General features: G+C 42.0%; 1 protein-coding gene across 1 annotated transcript in view; it reads left to right on the forward strand.

Annotated features, from left to right (window-relative positions):
- Positions 1 to 12,778, forward strand: part of SCFD2 (sec1 family domain containing 2) — a 194,059-nt gene that overhangs the window by 31,883 nt on the left and 149,398 nt on the right. The window contains exon 3 of the mRNA XM_065697335.1: positions 1,108 to 1,235. Coding sequence (XP_065553407.1) covers positions 1,108 to 1,235 — 128 coding nt within the window. The remainder of the gene's footprint in view (positions 1 to 1,107; positions 1,236 to 12,778) is intronic.

Consider the following 12,778-nt stretch of genomic DNA (forward strand, 5'->3'; position numbering starts at 1 on the left):
GAAAACACGGAATGCATTGTCAGCAGCAGCAAATGCAGTGTCCTGGAGGAGAGAGAAGACTGGTGGGGAGCTGACTGCAGATGAGCCACACAAATCCCTAATTTAAGCTTAGCAACAGCAACAATGAAAACAGAATCTGTAAATACAGAAACTATAAGGACAGTTACATTCTGCAGTGGATTATTATATTCCTATAAGGAGAATCCGTGAAGCCCAAAGTGATTGTAGTTTATCAGATCATACCAACAGCCTTCGGTGTTGGAATCACAATCACAAAATGGTTTGGGTTGGGAGCGATGTTAAAGATCATCTGGTTTCACCCACCCTGCCATGGTCAGGGACACCTTCCACTAGACCAGGTTGCTCAAAGCCGCATCCAACCTGGCCTTGATGCACTGATGAACTGCCCCAACTTTCTCTGCCTGTCTTCATAGGAGGGATGCTTCAGCCTCTGATCACCCTCATGGCTCTCCTCCGGACTCACTCCAACAGCTCCATGTCCCTTTTGTGTTAGGGCCCCAGAGCTGGATGAGGTACTCCAGGTGGAGTCTCAAGAGAGAGGAGTAGAGGGGGAGAATCGCCTCCCTCAATGTGCCGGCTGCACTCCTTTTGATGCAGTTGGCTCTTTGGGCTGCAAGCACACATTGCTAGGTCGCGTTGAGCTTCTAATTAACCAACACCCTGAAGTCTTTATCCTCAGGGCCACTCTCAATTGGATAGTAGTATTGGCTTTGGGTTTTAAACTCTCATGGGGAAGTTATAGCCCATCCTTTCCATAGCTTTTGGTAACAGAGGAAGTTTGGACTGTTTCTGATATTCCCATGGTTGAACAGTAGTGGTTATTTTGAGGCTGATATGCTGCTTTATTATATGTGAATTCTAATGCTTTATAATTGGTAGCAGAAAATCCTATATTTTATTCTTTTAAACTGTAGCAAGTATTCCGCTAAGAAAAAGCAAGCTTTTATATCACTTTATTTTTGCTTGTATCCTGCCCACCTCAGAGGAGTTAGTAAGTAGGAGCACTCATCTTAAAATATAAATGTTGTCTTAAGCTTACTCCATTATTCAAGCAATGTTTAGTGTAACCCTGTCATTTTCTTATAGTGATCCAGCTGCTAAAGCTCTCTGGGAGTCCTTCATGAATCTCAAACAAAAGGAAGCTGTGATGGAGGCTAGGAGACACCTTGTGGAGGCTGCGAGCAGAGAAAATTTACCTATTAAGATGAGCATGGGTGAGTAGTGTGACATACCCTTCTCTGCCAAGCGGCAGTGTGAAAGATTGTGCCAGCAACTCTTGCACTTCACCCTCTTGGGGAAAACTCACCCCATCCTTGGTTTGTCCCTATCTTTGTCAACAGATTTCAGGTGAGCATCCTGGCTATTATAGGGTCTTTCTGGTATGTAAGTGAGACACAGTTATTTTATTTTAAATACCACAACCTTAAACAAATTGAAAGCAGTGGTGAAGCAATGGAGTTCCATGAAGGAGGGGTTTAAAGGTATGCAAATGGTAACCAGTGATGCTTATCTTTATTCCAAGCACAGGAGTTTGGGTATTCTTGAAACGTCAGCAGGATTTTTGTCCTGAAAGCAGGCATTGTAAATGGCAGCTGATCTGATGGAAGTTGTGCAGATCTGGCATATGATTACATTATACAGGTACTGGTTACATCGCACAGGTTGTGAGGTTTATGTGAAGTAAGGCTCAAGAGAGTTTAAGCCAAAAACCACGTCTGGGCACTCTTTAAACCTGAATTCTTAAACATATCAGAGATGCAGATTATAGCATAGTGACTTTCAATAGGTTTTTTGCAGAACCTCACTCTCACTGTATACCATACATAGTGAAATACAGGAATTGGTATGTTAGGCTTATAAAAACTAGTGTTGCTCTATGCTGTAATATTTTTCGCATTTTATGCACTCTAAGATTATTTTATGCTGAACTTTTCATTAGGAAGGGTCCGCATGGGATAAAAGTAATACACTTTTATCTAGAACTCCAAAGTAAACTGCCAAGGTACTGTAGGAGAATTAGATGTTCAGCCAACTCATGAACTCTTAACTAGAACGTTTCCTATATTGTATGGTCTTTACAAATAGCTAGAGCATGCATTTAGTAGATTATTAATCAGAAATACTAGATTGCTGCAACAGTAATGCTGTAAGCTCTTTTAAGGAAGTGGAAAAGGAGCAGCTGTGAGAGGATTATTACAAATTTGTCTGAAGGAGGTATCTTTTAACAGGATAATAAAATCCTGTTTAAGCTTTCACTGATACTGTGTGTGAGTATTCACCATAATAAAATAAAGAACCCCCCAGTTTTTCTAGTATATATGCCTTAAAAATTACTTTTTATTTTTCTTAATCAAATTATTTAAAATTCAGCTTTGTTCTGTCTACCACCTTTGCTGCTTTGTGTGAATGATTAGATCAGCCACCCTTCTGTGTCCTCTACTGATGGTATCCAGTGAAGGCTGCAATAACCTGACACTTACTGATGTCAGCCTAAATGTCTGACATACATATGCCCAATATAGTGCTACATAGAAACATTTAAGAGTTGATGGGGAAACAGATTTCTGACTTCTTTTTCTGTTGGAGTGTAGCTGTAACTTGCTGATGTTTATGGAACTTGGTTATTTATTTTGCAAATTGTGTATTTATCTTGCATGTGAATCATATTCAGTTGTTAACTTTGTACTTGAACTTCAAAGGGTGAAACAAAATTCAAAGCGGTCTTACAGATGATAAACAGGGAAAAATTAGAATCAAGGAAAGGAGGGCACTATAGTCACCAAAATAAAAACTTCTCACTGAGCATAAGTGCAGAAAACCTGAAGCTCACACCCAGGTGTCACATTGTCCAATGATATGTGTTTATTAATGACTTTCTAGAACAGATCTGCATCTTCACAGCATTCATTCCTTGTTCATCCTGCTACAGAACATCTTAGTTCTCTGTAGGGAAGCTTGAAATTGTGTTGTTTATCAGTTGCTGCTTTTGCTGAGAAGGAAAAATTCTAGTGGCCTGTTCTGGTCCTGATTTCTGTGTTTAGTTGAAAGGCTCCTTCCACCGCAGCTGTGATATGAGGCAACACCGGCTGAAGAGAAGGGAAGTGCTTTCACTCTGCTCTGTGCTTAGGTTTGAGTGTATCGGAAGATCTTGGCTGATTGCACACTGGTTTTTCACAACACTTAGGGTATTTTCTGAGTTTTTTATGGCCCTAATATTAAATGTCAGAGAGTTTTTCTAGCATGAAAGTTGCCTCCTACTCTCTTTACTAAGACCAGCTGTGTCAGATGGTAAGAGTGTTTTCCTTACTACTACTTTTTTGCCTTTTTCCCCCTGGAAATAAAGAGTGAATTACATTTGAAAGCAAAGCTTTGAATTCCATTTGGTGTAGCTGTGCTCTCCTGCAGTGGCCACCTGCCTGAAAAACTGCATCACGTGTGACACTGGCAGCACGGGACCCCTGTGCGGCAATAAGAAACTTGATCCCGTCCTGTTTCTGTATTTCTGGTGCAAGGAAAATTAATTCTGGTATTTTCTGGGCTGTGAAAGGCTGCTCATTACTCTGAGGTGTGCGTGTGCTTGCCCACATTTCCTCTGCAAGCCATGTGCCTGACACCCAGCTTTGCTATTTCTCTGCCTGGCTCTGTGTGGCAGAACCTCTGACAGTTATGGGAGGCCCCACAGATCAAGCCTTCGCTTTCTGATGTCTTCTGAATGTGTCCTCATCATCCTGAGAGGGAAGGAGAGTAAGAGAACTGTAGAAGAGGACACGTCTTCTCCCCAGACACCCCTAAATGTCTGCATGCCACTGGGAGCTCTGTTTTCTGCTGAAATCGGCAGGAGTGGAGACAGGAAAGGAGTTCTGAGGAAGGAGGAGAAAGGGAAATGAAGGAAATCAGCAGTTCTGGCCACACTTTCTAAGCTGAGTAGGTTGGAATGCTGCTTTCAGGTGTTTTTGATTTGCATATCCATTTTGTTAGTTGTATCAAAGAAAGTGCTAGGGATGTCTGAAAGTCAGATTGACTGGTTCAGAAGGGATGAGTGTAGAAAGAACGTGGTTGAAGATAAGATGGCAACAATTGGCTGGAATTTCTGGTGAATCAACTCTTGGACCAAGCCCAGTTTCAAATTTAAGATCATCTCTATCACATTTGTAAATACAGCAGGATGCTCTCCTTTTTCTGTCACTATCTCCTACTCAGGTTTTCAGGTGGGCCATTAAGTGGTCTTGTGCCATCTTCAAGGAAGATTTGACTTTTTTCCTTCTCCTTATTCCGGTTATGTCCTTGGAAAGCGTGTATTTTATCTGTCATTTCTTTCTGTGAGCAAAAGAACAGTGTTGTTACAAACTTCAGTGAGTCACACAGGCTACTAAGCTGGCCAGAAGTGTCCATTGCTAGCATTCTAAAATCCAGTTTCTTTTTTAAATAAGAATTGCAAGTCTTGGGAAACCACATCACAGAGCAACACAAAGCGCCAAATGACAGTCCATAAAACTGACTAGAACACAAAATGACGGAGCTACTTTGCCCTTTCCTTGCAGAACAAAACCTGAGCTGTATAGCAGTGTAGCATATTTGATTTTCTGAGGTCAGCCCTGCAGAAGGCCGGCAGAGCACTGTGCAGAATTCCAGCCAGCATAAAGGCTTTATGCATGCTACATCCGGTTTGCTTACTGTTTAATCTGTTCCATCCATAAATACATAACTGAGTATATGGGATTTGAAGATGTAATTTCCTGTGGAGTTTAGTAATGCTGCCAGTATTGACTTTTGGATAGTATTTGGTATTTCTTACTGTGAATGTGCTGATATTGAGCCCCTGCTTTACAGGATGATATACACGCACTGGAACCCTGTCAATAACATAGTAGTTACAGCTAAATTTTGCCTTAACCCTTTCAGCTAGATACATTTCCCAAAACAGTATGTTTTTGCATGTAAGTAGGTGGAGCTGTCTTTTGGTAGATATCCATTTAAATAAAGAGACATTAAAATACTCCATATTTATATACACACACACTTTATAAGATCAACAAACAAACAGCAAACCACACTTTTAAAAACTACATTAGCACCATTTTGCCTCTGAGGCAGTTTTCTTTCTGTTTTGGGTACCCAAGTGAATGGTGATAAATATGTGGGGAAGATAAATATTTGCCAAGTTGTGGTCAGATGTGCCTTTGTGTAAGTGTAAATGTATGGATGTAAATTATTTTGGCATAATAAAAATTCTGGCATTTAAATAAATGTATTTTATTTAAAGAATTACGTCTCCTTTTGAAAAGCTCTTTGGAAGGCAGTTTAAGAGATCAGTGGAATAGCTTTTTGGTGAGATTTATAGCATTGTGCTAAATTAAAGTGAGATTCTACTGCTCAGCTCTCAAAGTAAGTGACTGTAAGGAGTTCTGCTCTGAGGCAGCAGCCTGACTTACACTAGAAAGGTTGCCGGTTTTTCCATTCCTCTACTTCCTGTTCTGTTCTTCATAGGTCTGATGCATATCTAAATCATCTTCTCAACATGGCAGCCTATGAATCTCTTGTGGAAAGCTTTGCTATTAGCATACTATTTGGCAGTGGTAAAAACTTTGCTACAAATGTTCTTTTGTGGCTTTAGAATCACCCTTGCTCTTCTGTTTGAAAAGAGCACAGTAAACTTTGATCAAGTCTGAATTCCTTTATTGTGTGATTTTACTGGCATGGAGACTGATGAAAGTCGAAACACTGGTATAATAAGAGAAACAAAGTGTAGTGTGCTGTTACATGAGCCCTTATTAAAAGAATTAAAGCCTTCTGGTTCCTTTATATTTGGACTGTACAAATACAGTTTTAAAAATCAAGCTTACCATAAAATTAGCAAAACTTCAAGCTTTGTGAAGTAAAGAGGAGCACTGTTAACTTTTTTAGATAGGCTGGTTTGCATGGGTTGAATCAAACTCTAAAATTTGTTTGGGTAGAAATGAGAAGATCCAGAAATTTAGGTTGGAGATATGAAATACCATTTTGAGTTAGAAGAATACCTTCGCAGCCCAGAAAGCCAACTGTATCCTGAGCTGCATCAAAAGGAACATGACCAGCAGGTTGAAGGAGGATCCTGCCCCTCTACTCTGCTCTTGTGAGACCTCACCTGGAGTATTGTGTGCAGTTCTGGTGTCCTCAGCATAAAAAGGACATGGAACTGCTGGAACAAGTCCAGAGGAGGGCCACGAGGATGATCAGGGGACTGGAGCACCTCCTGTATGAAGATAGGCTGAGAAAGTTGGGGCTGTTCAGCCTGGAGAAGAGAAGGCTGCGTAGGGACCTAATAGCAGCCTTCCAGTATCTGAAGGGGGCCTATAGGGATGCTGGGGAGGGACTCTTCATCAGGGATTGTAGTGACAGGACAAGGGGTGATGGGTTCAAACTTAAACAGGGGAAGTTTAGATTGGATATAAGGAGGAAGTTCTTTATTGTGAGGGTGGTGAGGCACTGGAATGGGTTGCGCAAGGAAGTGGTAAATGCTTCATCCCTGGTGATGTTCAAGGCCAGGTTGGACAGAGCCTTGGGCGATGTGGTCTAGTGTGAGGTGGCCCCGTTATACAGAGGAGATCATACTGTAGACTGATTCTTGTGTTGTTTAATGTACATTTCTCTGTTGCCTGTTTACGTGGTCTGCAAACCCTTTGAGAAAGCAAGCTGCAGAATGAGTGAGGCAGTAGCCAAAACCGCCAGGCATCCTCATGAAGCAGGAGGCTTCCCGTACCAACGCAACTGGGACAGACCTGGCTTAGCCTGAGGAGGCGCTAGTTCCTCATGATGGATCTCACAGCACTGCTGCAAGGGCTTACTGGTGTTCTCGAGACATTTTCCAAGGAGGTGGGACACTGCCTGTCTCAGACTTGAGCTCTTTCTACTGTGCAGCCTGGATCCTGAGCAGGCAGTCCCTGAGTTGTTAGTCTGTTCTTTGTCTCATCAGAAGTAACAGAAGCCCTGCAGTGTGGGACCATCTAGCCAAGCGGATTTGTTTCTTCCAGCCTGTTGCAATACTGAGTTCCTGATTTCTCCCTGTAGTGCAACTAAAAATGTAGTCTTGACCTGAAGTAAATGTTCCCAGTCTCAGTGATGGTTAATACAGCAGATGTTTTGTTGCATCACTCAACCCCAGAGGCAGGAAGGCTTTTTGCTTCTCAGAGTGCTAAATATTTTTGAAGAGTTTCTGAAAGTTTGGATGCATTCCTGTTTAGGGGGCTTCTATATAGGCATTCCAAGGGGAATGTTTTTTGAGTATAGTGGGGTTAGTCTTTCCTGACAACCCTTGATGAAGATGGTCTTTCTGAACAGTCATTAGGAAATTGGGAACTGTAGAAAGAAATTGATGTTGTGGCTGTTTCACCGTGCAGTGTTACACCAGGATGAAGCTCAGGGTTTTGACACCGTTAGTATGGTCAGAGTATTCAGCTAACTAAATAGATCGTATCTGCTTATAGTCATCAGATTTTGCCAGTTTAGGACAGAGATGTTGCTCTAAGCTTCAGACGTGCAAAGAGCATGTAGCCTGCTGTTTTTCTTGAGCAACTAAACTCTTCAGGTCATCTCTGTAGCTCATTAGATATAACAGAAAAGATGAAGGATACTGCTACTCCTGCCAACAAAGCTCCCTGTTTTTCAGGAGATGTGACAAAATAGTTGAGGTGGAGAGATGTTCAGGAGCAGAAGTTTGTTTTTCATTAGTAAGTGACACTGCATTTGTATGTAGTGTTGCTTAGGAGCATCACCATCTGTGCACTAATCATTATTCTTCTCTCCAGTTGGATGCTGAATTCAGGAAAGTGCCAGTTAATTTTTTTCAATGCTGCTACACAGAAGAACATTCCTGAGAGCACAAAACAGTTGCTCAAAAGAGAAGAAAAACGTACCTTAGAATAACTGAAACTATGTGAAGTGTGGTGTGTCCGGCTTATATTTTGCAATTTATCCTCCATCGCTTCTTTTTCAGTCTAGCATGTGTTCCAACCCCCCTGCCATGGGCAGGGACACCTCACACTAAACCATCCCACACAAGGCTTCATCCAGCCTGGCCTAGAAAACCACCAGGGATGGAGCACTCACAACCTCCCTGGGCAACTGATTCCAGTGCCTGACCACCCTAACAGGAAAGAATTTCCTCCTTACATCCAATATAAACTTCCCCTGTTTAAGTTTGAAGCCGTTACCCCTTGTCCTGTTACTACAGTCCCTGATGAAGAGTCCCTCCCCAGCATCCCTATAGGCCCCCTTCAGATACTGGAAGGCTGCTATGCAGTCCCCACGCAGCCTTCTCTTCTCCAGGCTGAACAGCCCCAACTTCCTCAGCCTATCTTCATACAGGAGGTGCTCCAGTCCCCTGATCATCCTCGTGGCCCTCCTCTGGACTTGTTCCAGCAGTTCCATGTCCTTTTTATGCTGAGGACACCAGAACTGCACACAATACTCCAGGTGAGGTCTCATGAGAGCAGAGTAGAGGGGCAGGATCACCTCCTTCGACCTGCTGGCCACGCTCCTTTTGATGCAGCCCAGGATACGGTTGGCTTTCTGGGCTGCGAGCGCACACTGCCGGCTCATGTTCATTTTCTCATCGACCAGCACCCCCAAGTCCTTCTCTGCAGGGCCGCTCTGAATCTCTTCTTAGCCCAGTCTGTAGCTGTGCCTGGGATTGCTCCGACCCAGGTGTAGGACCTTGCACTTGTCATGGTTGAACTTCATAAGGTTGGCATCAGCCCACCTCACAAGTGTGTCAAGGTCCCTCTGGATGGCATCCCTTCCCTCCAGCATATCAACCGGACCACACAGCTTGGTGTCATCGGCAAACGTGCTGAGGGCGCACTCAATGCCACTGTCCATGTCAGCGACGAAGATGTTAAACAAGACCGGTCCCAACACCGATCCCTGAGGGACACCACTCGTTACTGGTCTCCAGCCGGACATTGAGCCATTGACCACAACTCTTTGTGTGCGGCCATCCAGCCAGTTCTTTATCCACCAAGTGGTCCATCCATCAAATTGATGTCTCTCCAATTTAGAGAGAAGGATGTCGTGTGGGACAGTGTCAAACGCTTTGCACAAGTCCAGGTAGATGACATCAACTGCTTTACCCTTATCCATCAACTCTGTAGCCCTATCATAGAAGGCCACCAAATTGGTCAGGCAGGATTTCCCCTTAGTGAAGCCATGCTGGCTGTCACCAAGCACCTTGTTGTTTTTCATGTGCCTTAGCATGCCTTCCAGGAGAATGTGCTCCAAGATTTTGCCAGGCACAGAGGTGAGACTGACTGGTCTGTAATTCCCCGGGTCTTCCATTTTCCCTTCCTTGAAAATGGGGGTTATATTTCCTTTTTCCAGTCGTCGGGAACTTCACCTGACGGCCACGATTTTTCAAATACGATGGCCAGTGGCTTAGCAACTTCATTCGCCAGCTCCTTCAGGACCCGCGGATGGATTCCATCAGGTCCCATGGACTTGTGTGCGTTCAGATTTTGAAGATGGTCTCGAACCAGATCCTCTCCTACAGTGGGCCCAAGGTCTTCATTCTCACAGTCCGTGTGTCTGCCTTCTAAGACCTGGGTGGTGCAGTCAGAGCTTTTGCCAGTGAAGACTGAGACAAAGAAGTCATTCAGAACCTCAGCCTTCTCCAAATCCTGTGTAGCCAGTTCTCCCGAAAGCTTCCTCAGGGGGCCTATGTTGTCCCTAGTCTGTTTTATGTTTGCTACGTACCTGTAGAATCCCTTCCTGTGATCCTTAACATCCCTGGGTACGTTTAATTCTAAAATTTTCCCTTTTTGAGGACTGTCTGCAGCTTAGAACGAGTGGTATCAACAAATATTGATTAACTGGAGAATAATTTGGGGTTGGAAGGGATCTCTGAAGGTATTCATCTAGTCCAACCCCTGTTCAAACCAAGGACAGCTGAAGAGTTAGATATGTTGGACCTAGTTCAGCTGAATTTTGAATATGTCCAAGGATGCAGTTCCACAGCCTGTCTGGGTCCCCTGCACCAGTCTAAACTGCTTTTGTGGAGAAAATGTTTTCCTTTATGTACAGCTTGATTTTTTTTTTTTCACTTGCTGCAGTGTGTGACCATTGCTTCTTGTCCTTTCACTGTGCGCCTCTGAAGTCTGATTCAATCTTCTCTGTAATCGCTCCTTATGTCCTTAAAGAGAGTAAGTAGCTCCCTTTCCTCCTTTTACCCGTTTCCTTCAGCCATTACTTTTGCATCACCTTTTCTAGATCTCTAAACTATTATAGTGACCCTTCTCTGGATCTGTTCTAGTGTGTCTTGTACTGTGGAGCCCAAAACTTCATATTCCAGATGCTGTCTCACAATTATTAGAGGGTTCTAACCGCTTCCCTCTGCCTTCTGGCTGCATTTGTGCAGATGTCACCTTGGTTTGCTTCCATTGCTGCAAGGGCATATGGCTGATTCATGTTCAACTTGACAGACACATTTAGTCTGGAATTTTAGAGGGATTTAGGTCACAGATCCACTATTAAGACTATTTCAAATGAAAGAAACACAGAAAAAAAGTTGAAATAAATACTAAAAACAAAGGACTTTGCTGCAAAACAGCAAGTTGAAAGTGGCAAAAGGTTTGCTAGTGCCTACAGGCACTCATGAAATGTGTTCTTATTGAGTGCTATTGTTTCTGAAGTTGAAAAGAGTTGAAACTGGAAACTGCTGTGTCCCAAATGTTGAAATATCATGCTAGCAAATAATACATTTTAATCCTCCTTGTTGGACTTTAGCTCAAACACTGGAAATGTATAAAAATGAGAGGATGACTTACGAGCAGTTACTGAAGTTTACTGTTGTTAACTTCATTTGTGTTATTTGGGCAAGAGCTTGAGGACAGAAAAAGAGATACTGTGCAGGATCCAGACCCAGAATGTGATCATCTAATACAATGAGTTTAAAAGTGAAGGGACTCTTAACTTGTAGAGCAATGCAGGATATTTCATGAGGAAGAATGAAAGTCTGAAGTGATAAAGGCAGCACTAAGTAGCGTGTTCTTACCCAGCTCTATCAATCTTGTAGCTGCTCAGCTGATTGTGTCAATTTTTATTTTTTAAACATCTTACCTGTTTCTTTCCTTTGTCTCTCACCTTTCCTTTCTTCCTTCCCTTAAATTGCCTTTCAGTAGATTATGTTCTTTTATGACTTGGGGAAAACACTACTTTGCATCTACCTGTTACTTGTGTGCTGGTTTGTCTTTAATGGCAGAGTATCAAATTGACATTTTAAGTGCTTTTTTTCTGAAATCCATCTTACTGAGGAGAAAAAAACCAAATGATAAAACATCAGTGTCATTTACACATCCTATCTGAAAAAAAGCACCTTGAAATACCAAATCTTCATCTTAATTGTAGAGGTGAAAAGTATGGTAATGGTGTGGAACATGCAGCCTCGCTGGGTTCTCCTACTGCAACAACAGCTACAGCTATTGGGAATGAGTTTGAAAGTGGTCCTGCTTAAAGGAGACATGCCTGATTTAGAGAAGGAGACTGAAATGGATAATGTGAAGTGCACTCATAGCAAAATTAAATCTATTTTATTAGCTGTTTTAATTTAGATGTTTTAATCCAAAACTGAAATTACTCAGAATAGAAGTTTTGTGGAGCATCTTGTACTTCCTCTATTGCAAGAAGTTTGTCTGGAGGCAAAATTTGTCCCTTAATATGTTAGAAAGGTATTGCCTGCAGGTAACTGTAAGTAGCGTTTTGCTGTTCTATTTAGGAAATCAGGTGTTGTTCAGATTTGTTAGGGGTGGCGTGGGCTGGTTTGTGGGTTTTGGGGTTGGTGTCTGGTGTTCATTTTTTTTGGTTGTTGGGTTTTTTTGTTATTTGTGTAATGACCACTGCATTATACATGATGGGACATACATATGGGACATACATATATACATATACATACTGGGACTACTCACACTTAGTATAAGTTTAAAGAAAGACTTCAGTTGGTTCTGAAGCACCAAGTACCATGTTTTACCCTAAGCTCTGGCTAAATTTTTTAGGTTTGTTGTGGTGGTTTTCTGTTAGTTTGGTTTTGGGTTTTTTGGGGGGGTGTTTTAGTTTTTTCTTTATTGTTATTCTGTGACTTTATATTCTTGCAGAAATAGCATTTCCTAGGTTAAGTTAGTTGCAAAGTTTCAGTACAGGTACTTTCATTTTATCTGTCTCTTGTTCCATGATTAACCTGCTGCATGCTAAATAGTCTCTTGTGTTGTAAGATGAATAGTGGGTAAAGCCATAATAAAACTGTAAAGAACGTCATATTTGTGTCTCATACCTTACTTACTTTGTACTTCGCTGCTATAAAACAGTTAGAAAGTGAAACACAGAACCCTGTACAGTGATGTGAAACAGAGAAATATGCCGGTAGTATGTTATCTTTGATTAAATTGTACTTGGCACACAGATGCAGGACTATTTGCCTAACTTTGCTGTCACTTTGAAGAAGGGAATGAGGTGACAATAGTGTTTCTATGTGTCCAGACTTTTGGGATGAAGTCTTTCTTTCTTTCTTTTTTCTTTTTTTGTTAATGTAAATTTTTTTCCTAGACAGTCAACCCAAACACTTAAATATGAACTTGTGGCCAGGTCGCCTTCCATGTCTGGTTGTGATTAGAGTTGAAGATAATTCTTAAAATTTTAAAAGAAAACAGAAGTGTGTTGCTCTTGCAGGAGTTTTGCAAACATATCATTTCATTGTTTATATTCTTTGCTAATGTAATGCTACAAAGCTTATATT

This window comes from Lathamus discolor, chromosome 1 (genome assembly GCF_037157495.1).
Source record: "Lathamus discolor isolate bLatDis1 chromosome 1, bLatDis1.hap1, whole genome shotgun sequence".
Taxonomy (NCBI): Eukaryota; Metazoa; Chordata; class Aves; order Psittaciformes; family Psittacidae; genus Lathamus; species Lathamus discolor.